The sequence below is a fragment of the Capra hircus genome, chromosome 17 (genome assembly GCF_001704415.2).
Source record: "Capra hircus breed San Clemente chromosome 17, ASM170441v1, whole genome shotgun sequence".
Lineage (NCBI taxonomy): Eukaryota > Metazoa > Chordata > Mammalia > Artiodactyla > Bovidae > Capra > Capra hircus.
This window is the reverse complement of record NC_030824.1, coordinates 34025599-34040078: the sequence shown is the minus strand read 5'-3', so window position 1 is coordinate 34040078 and position 14480 is coordinate 34025599. Positions and strand designations below refer to the sequence as shown.

The following is a 14480-nucleotide window of genomic DNA, read 5'->3' as shown; positions in this document are numbered from 1 at the left end:
GTTATTGTTTATTATGTAAAAAGCACAACCAGTCATTTCTATGGAGAATTCTCAAAAATGAAGTCACTTCCTAACATTAGTAGGCTTAAATATTCTATATTAAGAGAAGCTTAAGTATTGGCAGTCTGGACAAGAGGAGGTTAGAAAGATTTTCTTGAAGTTTGCTTAGAAAGCAGTCTGTTACACTAACACTGTGTGGTGTACAACATGATCCTAATGATCCCCTTCTTCTGTTTCACTTACTCTTGTAGTTTTTTCCTTCATTTATCCATCATCCATGTAATCCCTTATACCTGCTAATCACAAATTCCTGATGCTTTCCTCCTGCATCCCCTCACCCCCTTGGCAAACACAAGTCTGCTTTATATATCTGTATGTCTTTTTTTGTTTGAAAGATATGCTCATTTGTGTCATGTTTTAGATTCTACATATAAGTCATAAAATATTTGTCTTTCAGTTTCTGACTTACTTCACTTATTATGGTATCTTTAGGTTCATCCATGTTGCTACAAATAGCATTATTTCATTCTTTCCGTGGCCTTTTTTTTTTCATCCTTATAAATGGCTGAGTAATATTACAGTGTATATTTATATATATATATATATATATATATATATATAAAACATATTTTCTTTCTCCATTCATCTGTTGATGGAAATTCAGATTGCTTCCATGTCCATCATCCTGGCTATTGACCATAGGGCTGCTTCTATTAATGTAGGGGTGCATGTCTGTTTTTACATACTTTTGCCTGGGTACATGCCCAGGAGTGGGATTGCTGAATCATATGGTGACTTAATTTTTAGTTTATGAGGACCCTTCATATGTTTTCCATACTGATTGCACCAGTTTACAAAACCATCAACAGTGTGGCATTTTCTACAACCTCTGCAGCATTCATTATTTGTAGACTTTGTAATGATGACCATTCTGACTCATGTAAGGTGATACCTTGTTGTGCTTTTGATTTGTATTTCTCTAATAATTAGCTATATGAGCACCTTTTCATGTGCCTATTGGCCATGGGTATTTCCCCTCTGGAGAAATGTTGATTTAAGTCTTCTGCCAATTTTTTGATTGTTTTTTTTTTGTTGTTGTTGTTGTTGGCGTTGTTCTTATTGAATTGTGGGAGCTGTTTGTATATTTTGAAAATTAAGCCCTTGTTTGGTCACATCATTTGCAAATATTATCTCTCAGCTTGGACGTTGTCTTTTTGTGTTTGTTTGTTTTCCACTGCCGTGCAAATGGTTTTAAGCTTAATTATGCCCCATTTGTTTACTTTTGCTTTTATTTTTATTGCCTTGGGTGGCTGACCTGAGGAAACATTGGTACTATTCATGTCAGAGAATGTTTTGCCTGTGTTCTCTTCTAGGAGTTTTAGCTGTCTTGTCTTATATTTAAGTCTTTACATCACTTTAAGTTCATTTTTTGGTAGGTACAAGGGTGTGTTCTAACTTCGTTGGTTTACATGAAGCTATCAAACTTTCCCAAAATCACTTGCTGAAGAGACTGCTTTTCCTCCTACTTTGTCAAAAATTAATTTTTCTTAGGCATGTGGGTTGTTTCCAGGCTCTCTATTCTGTTCCATTGACACATATGTTTGTTTTTGTGCCAATACCATGCTGTTTTAATTTCTATAGCTCTGTAGTATTGTCTGAAGTCTCAGTTGCTTGTGCCCCCTGCTTTGTTTTATTCCTCAATATTTCTTTGGCAATTCTGAGTATTGAGTGGTTCTATATAAATTTTAAGATTATTTGTTCTAATACTGTGGAAAATGTCCTGGGTATTTTGATAGGTATTGCATTATCTGTAAATTTCTCTGAGTAGTTTGGCCATTTTAGCAATATTAAGTCTTTCAATGCAAGAGCATGGAATATCATTCCATTTCTTTGAGTCATCTTCAGTTAGCATTATTAACGTTTTGTAGTTTTTATCATTTAAGTCTTTTACCTCCTTGGAAAGATGTATTCCTAAATATTTTATTTTTGATGCAATTTTGATAGGGATTGTTTGTTAGCATTCTCTTTCTGATATTTCATTGTTGGTTTAAATAAATGCAACATATTTCTGTTAATCTTATATCCTACTATGTTGCTGAATTCATTTATCAATTCTAGCGGTTTTTGTGTGGAGTCTTTAGGGTTTTCTGTATATAGTGTGACATCACCTTCATATAATGACAATTTTTCCTTAACATGGGCATAATTCTGACATTGTCTTGGTTTCAATCCAACTCACTTGGTTGTCAAGAGTATACTATCTCTATCTGTTTATGTTCAAGGATTTTAAAAAATATATATAAGCATTAAACTGGCAACATGAAGCAGTCAGAGATGTATCTCCTTTCAGAACCCAGAAACCAACTTTATGTACTCAGACAATGATTGACTCTTGCTTTCCCATGAGTTGCATAGATCTTCCTCCTTTTCTTATTTTCTCGAATCCTGATCTGCATTATCACAAATTATCACAGCCCTAATTCTGTGCATGGTAACTTTTGCTATGCATTCTTACAATTTTAGTTCTCTGTGCTCTTGATTTTCTAGTGTTTCTTGTGTCTGCAGTTTCATGAATCAGAAACACAATTTCTGATTCAAATTACCCTCCCCTAAAATAATATTATTAGCCTACCTCATCAGTTCATTGAGATTAAAACCACGGAGTTGTGGCTAGTTTCTGGATTGTATGCCTTAATGTAATCTTGGCGCTATTGCCTAATCAACTAATGCTAGGCACTAGATTGGAAATCTGTAGTCCTTGGATTATTGTCTTCAATCAGTGCTAAAAGAGTGACAGTTTCACTTAAAATTGGCTTTGAAATTGGCATATGGAAGGCAGTGTATTTGGCATATCTTATATAGCTTTCCACCCCTAAAATAGTATATTTTAAATGTCTCCTTTCCTTCACCATATGTACATTCCAAGACATTTTGACTAACCACACATTTTTTCAGATACATTAAATTTTTATCTATATTTTCTTTTGACTTTGCCCTTTTCATTTGCCTTCTGAAGTTAAGTCAATTTTTTAAGTCCAAATGGAGAAACAGTCAATAAGACAGCTAGCTAAAATGTTATCCTCACATAAATATAGCTTATCAAAAAGTGTTTTGCACTAGTGCAAACCTTACACTTTCAAAAGAGAAGGCTAATAAAAAACTTACTTAGTTGAAAGGCCAAGCAATTTGCACATGAGCAGCCAAGGAAAATAGTTGTTCAGTACTATAGCATGCTGCTCCATACTTGATGACAATATTACAGTTGTTTATGTAATATTCACCTCCACATGCATTTTCTCATAGAAATGGCACATACAACATGACATCCATCATTTGAAACATAACTGAAAGTCCCTAACTTACATAATAAGGCAATTTATCAAAAGGGCCTTAATAAAAGTTCCTTGTGTCTAGGCATCTGTTCCATTGAACCACATTTTCATTATAAAATACACATTATCTTCAAAAAGAATTTTACATTTCAATTGTCATGAATAAGCATTGAATAATGGAGGTCTATAGCTTTGAAGTTTTCATTATTTAATTATAAAGAAAGGATTATGAGAGAGATTATGTATGATAAATTACAGAATGCCACAGATGTTTCACAGGATTCCAAATGTAGAGAAAAAGTGTCATTTAACTCAACTTTTGGTTCCAGGCAGGCTACCTATAGATAAAAAGCTAAGCTGGAACTTAAAGGCCAACCAAGAGTAAATTAGGTGAAGAATTTTACTGAGGGTATTCCTGCAGGTATAGCATGTATAACAATGAAGAGATTCAAAATGACTAGATGTTTATAATGTGTCTTTAGGATGACATAGACACTTAGTGGAAGCCCATGTGTGCTTTGCTAAGGATTTTGAGCTTACACAAACACACACACACACATACAAGTACATTATGTTTCTAAGCAAATTAGTGGCATCGTCAAGCCTGTGTTTATTACAGATAGCTGTTTATATTATATGAAGGATAAATTGATGTGACAAAATAAAGGCATTCCAATATATAAGTAGCTGTCAAAAGTACAAAAATTATGAAATGACATTCCAATATAAATAATGGATAAGGACATAAATAGAAGAAAATTTTATTTATATATTTGCTAACATAGTCAATATAATTTATAAGCAAACCTAGTATATTTGTGAGATAATATTTATTCACATTTGGTAAGCTTGTATATATGTGTGTACACATACACACGTATGCAGAAACAGTTCACCCTGAGTATGGTGGGATGAACTTTCATGGACAACTGGTAGTAATGACAGCAACCTTTCAGAAGTCAACTTTGGTAACACATGTCAATGTCTCTAAACATTCCCAGTCTAACTTTGTACAATCAATAGAACATGTTCTAAACAGACAATAACAATAAATGACATTTTTAAATTAAGTAATTAAGAATAAATTTTATTTTTCTATTATTTATCTTCTTGATCTAGGAATACTATAGGGTCCTATCTAGCATAACTTTAATGAATGTTATAGTTGATTTATTATACATTTTTATTTCAGTCAAATTATTGATATACTATACTTTGTGGCTATTATAAATAAAATCTTCTATTGTGTCTTCTAATTCTTATGTAAGAAAGTGAAATTTGGAGTATTTATCTTGTGTCTTGTCACCTAACTGAAATCTCTTGTTATTTTTATGTGCAATATTAATTGTTTGAAACATTTTTATCTTCAAATTTAGATCATTTTATTTACAATTTTACAGTACTTATAAATTTATATTTGTTTCTGGATTTAATAAATTGTTCAGTCCATCAAAATTAATTTCTAGTACCAGTCACAGTCCCTTATTCATTTATTAATTTATTATCCTTGTTTTGTTAAATGTTAAAAATTTAACACACATTTATATTAACATGTGTATGTTAATATTAATGTTAATTCTAACATTAGAATGTGCCTCTACTTATAGGGTGCTAGGTCACTAAGAGTATATTGCACTTAATAATATGTGATGCATTTTGTGAGATTCTGTTTTCAGATTTAAGTGGTATTTATCATTCTCATTTTATGTTCTAATATATCAAGTGAATTGATTTCTTAATTAAATTTCTATCAAATCCCTCTTTCATTCCAAGAAGATACCTGTCTATGATCAAAATTTTATTTTATTTATTTTTAAATTTAAATTTTTTTTTTAATTGGAGGCTAATTACTTTACAATATTGTATTGGTTTTGCCATATATTGACATGAATCAGCCACAGGTGTTCCCAATCCTGAATCCCTCTCCCAATTCCCTCCCCATACCATCCCTCTGGGTTATCCCAGTGCACCAGCCCCAAGCATGCTGTATCCTGCATTGAACTTAGACTGGCAGTTCGTTTCTTATATGATATTACACATGTTTCAATGCCATTTTCCCAAATCATCCCACCCTCTCCTGCTCTCACAGAGTCCAAAAGACTGTTCTATACATCTGTGTCTCTTTGGCTGTCTCACATACAGGGTTATCGTTCCCATCTTTCTAAATTCCATATAAATGCGTTAGTGTACTGTATTGGTGTTTTCCTTTCTAGCTTACTTCACTCTGTATAATTGGCTCCAGTTTCATCCATCTCATTAGAATTGATTCAAATGTATTCTTTTTAATGGCTGAGTAATACTCCATTGTGTATATGTACCACAACTTTCTTATCCATTCTTCTGCTGATAGACATCTAGGTTGCTTCCATGTCCTGGCTATTATAAACAGTGTTGCGATGAACATTGGACATGTGATGAACATTGGAGTACATGTCTCTCTTTCAGTTCTGGTTTCCTTGGTGTGTATGCCCAGTAGTGGGATTGCTGGGCCATAAAGCAGTTCTATTTCCAGTTTCTTAAGGAATCTCCACACTGTTCTCCATAGTGGCTGTACTAGTTTGCATTCCCACCAACAGTGTAAGAGGGTTCCCTTTTCTCCACACCCTCTCCAGCATTTATTGCTTGTAGACTTTTGGATCGCAGTCATTCTGACTGGCCTGAAATGGTACCTCATTGTGGTTTTGATTTGCATTTCTCTGATAATGAGTGATGTTGAGCAACCCAATAAAAAAATTGGCCAAAAAACTAAATAGACATTTCTCCAAAGAAGAAATACAGATGGCTAACAAACATATGATCAAAATTTTAATATACTGGTGAATTTCACTTGCATTTTATTTGTAATTTCTGTCATTAGTTAAAGTGTCTTGTAATTTGTTTTACTTTGCTATTATTATCAATTAATTGGCATCTCTTCTTCTGACTTTAAAAAATGAAAAGGCATGTTTCCATCTTGATCTACATTTTAACAATGTTAAATATAACAGGAATTATATAATTCTTTAAGTGAAAGAAAGTGAAAGTGAAGTCACTCAGTCATGTCTGACTCTTTGTGACTCCATGGACTATAGCCTACCAGGCTCCTCTGTCCATGGGCTTTTCCAGGCAATAATACTGGAGTGGGTTGCCATTTCCTTCTCAAGGGAATCTTCCCGACCCAGGGATTGAACCCAGGTCTCCTGTATTGCAGACAGATGCTTTACCCTTTGAGCCATCAGAGAAGTCTTAAATACACTTTATAGAAACCTCATAACCTCAAGTAATATTGAGAAGAAATTATTTTTGAAAATGGTTTAATTAGTACCATGATTCTTTTTATTCAGATTTATTTTTTGTGTTCAGTTTGGATATTTATAGTTCCTTGGAATTTATAAAATATGTTTATAAAACACAAAAGTATAAAAACATAAATAAATTCAGTAGAGCTTATTAAATTTGCTACAGAAAAAAATCTACATTAATTTAAAATTAACATAACTACAATCATTTCTTCTTTCTTCCCTCTCTCCTGCTTTCCTTCTCCTTCTTGGATTTTTTTTCTCTCTCTCTCTTTCATCTATTTTGTTCAGCAATGCATTAATTAATTATATGCATTATCTTTTGGCCAAAACTCTTTGGGTTCACGTTAAATTTTATTTTTGCATTTTTGTTGCTTGATATGAGTTATAATTATATTTGATTTTAAACATATTTAGTTTGTTAAATGATTTTTGTTAATAGTTTTAAATATTTGTAACAGTTTTATATTTGCTTTATTGCTTTCTGAAGATGTCTACGCAGTTTATGGTTATTGGAATCTACCTCCAGAGTACAGCAAGTCTTTCAATTTTTGACTTACTTTGGGACTGCTCTTGAATATCTCTCAATAAAACTTGAAAAGAAAACACTTCCTGTTTTTATCACAGAACATTCATTATAAAAACACTAATTCAGCAATAATAATCATGTCATTGTAACTTTGTGTTTTTCCTCTTCATTTATCAAATACTGAAGGTGACTGAGTCAAAGCAGAATATGAGTATAGCTTTATGAATGTTGTATCTAATCCTAATAGTTTGTCTCATATTTTAATTCTGTGCTCTAAATTTATATAACTTTAAACTCACTACATAGTGCTTTGAATTTTACTTCATCTGGTATTAATATTACAAATCATGTATTTTTTGTACTTTCTCACATGTTATTGCCTATCTTAAAAATGTCTGCCCTTAGCCCTTTAACATAGCAGTGTTTTACCATACCACCGGGGCTTATGCATGCTTTTCCTATGTCTGAAAGTCAGATTCCTCCAACCCTCCCCATGTGCACTCTTTTTCATATTTTAAACTTCTCCTTCAGCATCATCATTAGGAAGAGATATCTCCCCCAGATTCACTGATCATGTATAATCCACTCATTAAAAGCATTCAGGGTACTATGTTCCTTTCTTTCATAACACACTAAAATTTTAATTGTGAAATTATATAATTTTAATCTTGTTTTTTCTTTTTCTTTACCCTCACCTTAGTGACTGAACAACTACCAAAAAACACTATTGGCACAGAAACTAGGTCAATCTTATCCTGTGTAATGTAGTACTGAATACAGTGCCTGGCACATGATATGCACACTTCATATCCTTTGGATGAAGATATGAGGAAACAAGTCTACTTACCTTTTTTTACAAGAGAGAATCTCAAAAAAATGCTTACTCTATGAAAACTAATTTTAAAAAATATACTAAGTGGTAAAACATATATGACTTGGTCCTCCAGCCTCCAGCAAGGAGCACTAGAACCCAGTTTTGGCTCTATGACACTGATGGTCAGAGTTTAGTTTTTCCAAAAGTGATTATGTTTAATATCATTAAAATGTGCAGGGAGTAATCAGATGTGTATGAGCTTTGCCTTCAGTTTCATTTCCTTTTCACTAATATTGTTTTGCTTTGAAAGTGTGTGTATATTCCCAAAACTTTTATAATTCTAAATCAACTGTATTTCAAAAAATGAAATTATATACAATTGGATAAATTTGAATTAGTAAGGGAGGCAGGCATTTTGCTGAGAATATATTTAGTTGATATTTACTTTCATACCTGCCTTAATATTTTAACTTTCCATTTATTTAGTTAGTTCCTACGCAATAGTTAATAGACCTATTGTACAGAAATAATTTAATAAGAATTGTTTATTATGCATTGAAATTAGCAAGATATATTTAGGTTTATTGAATTTTCAGTTCAGTTCGTCACTGAGTCCTTTCCGACTCTTTGTGACCCCATAGACTGAAGAACGACAGGTTTCCCTGTCCATGTCTAACTCTTGGAGCTTGCACAAACACATGTCCATAGATTCGGAGAGGCCGTCCAACCATCTCACCCTGTCATCCCCTTCTCCTCCTGCCTTCAGTCTTTCCCAGTAACAAGGTCTTTTCCAATGAGTCAGTTCTTCTCATCAGGTGGTCAAAGTATTGGAGTTTCGGCATCAGTTCTTCCAATGAATAATCAGGACTGATTTCCTTTAGGACGGACTGGTTGAATCTTCTTGCTGTTCAAGGGACTCTCAAGAGTCTTCTCCAACACCACAATTCAAAAGCATTGATTCTTCACTGCTCAGCTTTCTTTAAGGTCCAACACTCACATCTATACATGACTACTGGAAAAATCATAGCTTTGACTAGACAGACTTTCATTGGCAAAGTAGTCTCTCTGCTTTTTAATATGCTATCTAGGTTGGTCATAGCTTTTCTTCTAAAGAGCAAGCATCTTTTAATTTCCTGGCTGCAGTCACCCTCTGCAGTGATTTTGGAGAAAAACAAAGTAAAGGAACATTTATTGTGCCCCCCAAAATAAATTCTCTCACAATTTCTATCTATTGTTTCACTATCTAATTGCCATGACATGATGGGACCAGATGCCATGATTTAATTTTCTGAATGTTGAGCTTTAAGCCAACTTTTTCACTCTCTTCTTTCACTTTCATCAAGAGGCTCTTTAGTTCTTCTTCTCTTTCTGCCATAAAGGTGGTGTCTTCTGCATATTTGAAGTTATTGCTATTTCTCCCAGAAATCTTGATTCCAGCTTGTGCTTCATCCAGCCTGACATTTCACATGATGCATTCTGCATACAAGATAAATAAACAGGGTGACAATATGCAGCCTTGACATATGCCTTTCCCTATTTGGAACCAGTCTGCTGTTCCATGTTCAGTTCTAACTATTCCTTCTCAACCTGCTGACATATTTCTCAGGAGGCAGATCAGGTGGTCTGGTATTCCCATCTCTTGAAGTTTTTCAGTTTTTTGTGATCCACAGAGTGAAAGTCTTTGGCATAGTCAATAAGGCAGAAATAGATATTTTTCTGCAACTCTCATGCTTTTTCAATGATCCAACAGATGTTGGCAATTTGATCTCTGGTTCCTCTGCCTACCCAAATCCGACTTGTACATCTGGAAGTTCATGGTTCACGTACTGTTGAGGCCTGACTTGGAGAATTTTGAGCATTACTTTGTTAGCATGTGAGTGCAATTGTGTGGTTTTTTGAACATTCTTTGGTGTTGCCTTTCTTTGTGATTGGAATGAAAACTGACCCTTTACAGTCCTGTGGCCACTGCTGTATCTTGCAAATATGCTGGAATATTGAGTACAGCACTTTCACTGTACCATCTTTTAGGATTCAAAATAGCTCAATTGGAATTCCATCACCTCCACTAGCTTTGTTCATAGTGATGCTTCCTAAAATCACTTGACTTCACATTCCAGGATGTCTGGCTCTACATGAATGATCACACCATCGTGGTTATCTGGGTCATGAAGTTCTTTTTGTATAGTTCTTCTGTGTATTCTTACCACCTCTTCTTAATGTCTCCTGCTTCTTTTAGGCACATACCAATTATATTCTTTATTGTGCCCATCTTTGCATGAAATGTTCCCTTGGTATCTCTAATTTTCTTGAAGGGATCTCTAGTCTTTCCCATTCTATTTTTTACTCTATTTCTTTGCATTGATCAGTGAGGAAGGCTTTCTTATCTCTCCTTGCTATTCTTTGGAACTCTGCATTCAAATGGGTATATCTTTACTTTTCTCCTTTGCCTTTCACTTCTCTTCTTTCCTCAGCTGTTTGTAAGGCCTTTTCAGACAACCGTTTAGCCTTTTTTGCATTTCTTTTTCTTAGAGATGGTCTTGATCACTGCCTCCTGTAAACTCTCATGAGCCTCCTTCCATAATTCTTCAGCCACTCTCTCTATCAGATATAATCCCTTGAATCTTTTTGTCACTTCCACTGTATAATCGTAGGGGATTTGATTTAGGTCATACCTGAATAGCCTAGCGGTTTTCCCTACTTTCAATATAATTCTGAATTTGGCAATAAGGAGTTCATGATCTGAGCCACAGTCAGTTCCTGGTCTTGTTTTTGCTGACTGTATAGAGCTTCTCCATCTTTGGCTACAAAGAGTATAATCAATCTGATTTCAGTATTGACCATCTGGTGGTGTCCATGTGTAGAGCTGTCTCCTGTGTTGTTGGACAAGGGTGTTTGCTATGACCAGTGCATTCTCTTGGCAAAACTGTTAGCCTTTGACCTGGTTTGTTTTGTACTCCAAGGCCAAATTTGCCAGTTACTCCAGATATCTCTAGGCATCCTACTTTTGCATTCCTGTCTCCTATAATGAAAAGGACATCTTTTGGGGGTGTTAGTTCTTGAAGTTTGTAGGTCTTCAGAGAACCACTTAACTTCAACCTCTTCAGCATTACTCGTCAGGACATAGACTTTGATTTCTGTGATATTGAATGGTTTGCCTTGGAAATAGCAGAGATCATTCTGTCATTTTTGAGATTGTATCCAAGTACTGCATTTCAGACTCTTTTGTTGACTATGATGGGTACTCCATTTCTTCTAAGGGATTCTTATCTACAGTAGTAGATAAAATGGTCATCTGAGTTGGATTCACCCATTGTAGTCCTTTTTAGTTCACTGATTCCTAAAATTTGATGTTCACTCTTGGCCATCTCCTGTTTGACCATTTCTAATTTGCTTCACTCATGGACCTAACATCTCAGGTTCCTATGCAATATTGCTTTTTAGAGCGTCAGACTACTTCCATCAACAGTCATGTCCACAACTGGGTGCTGTTTTGTTTTGTTTTTTTAATTTTTATTTTTACTTTATTTTACTTTACAATACTGTACTGGTTTTGCCATACATTAACATGAATCCGCCATGGGTGTACATGAGTTCCCAATCCTGAACCCCCCTCCTACCTCCCACCCCATATCATCTCTCTGGATCATCCCCGTGCACCAGCCCCAAGCATCCTGTATCCTGCATTGAACATAGACTGGTGATTCGTTTCTTACATGATAGTATACATGTTTCAGTGCCATTCTCCCAAATCATCCCACCCTCTCCCTCTCCCACAGAGCCCAAAAGTCCATTCTAAACATCTGTGTCTCTTTTGCTGTCTCACATACAGGGTTATCATTACCATCTTTCTAAATTCCATATATATGTGTTAGTATGCTGTATTGGTGTTTTTCTTTCTGGCTTACTTCTCTCTGTATAATCAGCTCCAGTTTCATCCATCTTATTAGAATTGATTCAAATGTATTCTTTTTAATGGCTGAGTAATACTCTATTGTGTATATGTACCACAGCTTTCTTATCCATTCATCTGCTGATGGACATCTAGGTTGTTTTTAATTTGGTTCCACCTCTTTATTCTTTCTGGAGTTATTTCTCCACTATTCTCCAGTAGCATATTGGGCACCTACAGACCTGGGGAGCTCATCTTTCAGTTTCCTATCTTTTTGCCTTTTCATACTGTTCATGGGGTTCTCAAGGCAAGAATACTGAAGTGGTTTGCCATTTCCTTCTCCAGTAGACTATGTTTTATCAGAACTCTCCACCATGACCCATCCATTTTAGGTAGCCCTACATTACATGGCTCATAGTTTCACTGCATTACACAAAGTTGTGGTCCATGTGATAAGTTTGGTTAGTTTTCTGTGATAGTGTTTTTCATTTTGTCATTCATTGCATACCATGTTGAAATATTACTTATGATTATTAAGAATTTTAAAATTGTAACTGCTCCAATTACTAACTTCTAAGTATTACCTCAAATAAATGAATAGTTTTAACTACTATGCATATTTTAAAGGTATATTTTAACAAATTAGCTTAAATATCCCAATGTTTTCAGTGATACATAATTTTTTGTTGTTTATTAACATAATCTCTGCTGTAAAGAAGAATTGGCTATCAAGACATGAGCAGAACATTGTCATATTTTCAGCATTTTAATGTTTTTGTTAGAGTAGATTGTTGAATTCACCTTCATTATTCTTAAATGCATGTTCTATCTTAGAGATTGTGACCTCTTTGATAGTTATTTTTATTACTATGTAATTGATTCTCACTTTACTCATTTTTCTTTTTCTCCTTTTCCTTTCAAACATGCTGCAGTAGCTAACATATTATGGAGAGAAGAAGGTACTAAATTCCATTTTTTTATATTATTGTGATTATTTTGCTTACTTGATATATTGTTGACTATCAGTTCTAATAATTGCCTTATTAATTTCAATTGTCATTAAAATTTTATTTGAGCATAAACCAGTATTATTCTGAAAATGGCTACCATTTAAAATATTTATAGGTTCTCATCAGTTTGATTTATTATTGATATATAATCGGGAGGTTATATTATAATATATGGTAATACTTTTTAAGAGTATAGAATTAAAATTAGTCAAATAAATGAAAGCAAACTGAGTTAAACAGAATTTATATATTAACCATGATTCAGATTAGAAAAGAAAAAATTAGAAAACTGTTACCTTATGAATGGAATATAATAAATAAAGAAAACAGGTTATTGCAGCTTCCTTGATGGTCTAGTAGTTAAGAATTAACCTTCCAATGCAGGGGTTGCAGGTTCAATCTCTGGATAGAGGCATGTGATCCCACAAACCCTGTGGCTAGAAACCAAGACAAAAACAAAAAGAAGCAATTTTGTAAAAAAAATAAACAAACAAACAAAACAAAACAAAAAAAACTCAATAAAGATATGAAACAATCTACATCAAAAATAATCTTTAAAAAAAAGGAAAAAAATGGGTTATAAACTTGAAGTAACTGGATTCAAATCCAGTCTATACCAGTATGTAAACTAGAGCCTCTTTATCTCACAAATTTGTCATCTCAAAACTAAGGACAGTTGTTAGTTCTCAGCAAGATTTTTTTATCAACTTTTTAAATTATAGTCTGCGCTCAATTGTGCTAGTCTTTCTTAATTAGCCACAAAAGCCAAGTGGCAGTATTTGCCCAGAATTTAAATATCCCAAGTGCATTACTTAAATTCTTAGGAGAAAAGTGTGGATAAGTTATCATTACACTCTTGGAAGGCAATTATCAAAGTAATTGCCTACACAAACCATTGTAGAAAAACTTCTTTGTTTCTTGTTGTGACTCTTATATGAACTGGTGTCACAGCCACCTGGAGGACCATGCCTCAGAAGGGTTAATAAATTCTGAAATTTAGCCATCTTAATTTTATTCTCAAAGATGAGCATAACACATTTTATTTTCTCCCTTGGTATTTCTTTCTCCTCAAATCTTTTGTAAAGGCCCTAAACTCCAGTTTACTAAGAGCTATTGGAGTAATTTTATCTTCTCATTTTATTCCACTTGGATATTTCACATTTGAACTTACAAATTCATTACTGAAACAGATATTATTATGACATGATTAGCATATATGTTAGATGTTTCTTTAGACTCTCTTATTTCTTGAGATCAAACAAATATTTCTCTGGGTATTAAAAAATGGATTTTATTTAATCATTATAAAGGGAAGGAATAAAACCTAAATATTCAGAGATCACTAGTTGCTGGGAAAATTTGAATGAGTCATTTTACCTCTCTGAGCCATAATTTTTTAAAACAATGCTTGAAATATAGTTTGGCACCCTCCTTGTAAATTTGTGATATGTAAATCTCTTTAAAATATCTAAAACAACTCTTTTTTTATAACTTGAATTGATGTCATTAACATTAGTACTTTATAATAATCATTAATATGTAGTAATAGTATAATATTATTTAGGTGACCTTTAAAAATATAGGATACCTCCAGATTAATTAAAATCATCCTGAGATTCATTATATGA

General features: G+C 33.7%; 1 protein-coding gene across 2 annotated transcripts in view; it reads left to right on the top strand.

The window, feature by feature from the left end:
* Positions 1 to 14480, top strand: part of FSTL5 (follistatin like 5) — an 863982-nt gene that overhangs the window by 724411 nt on the left and 125091 nt on the right. For both annotated transcript variants that reach the window (XM_018061498.1, XM_018061497.1), the window contains exon 10: positions 12775 to 12801. In XM_018061498.1, coding sequence (XP_017916987.1) covers positions 12775 to 12801 — 27 coding nt within the window. The remainder of the gene's footprint in view (positions 1 to 12774; positions 12802 to 14480) is intronic.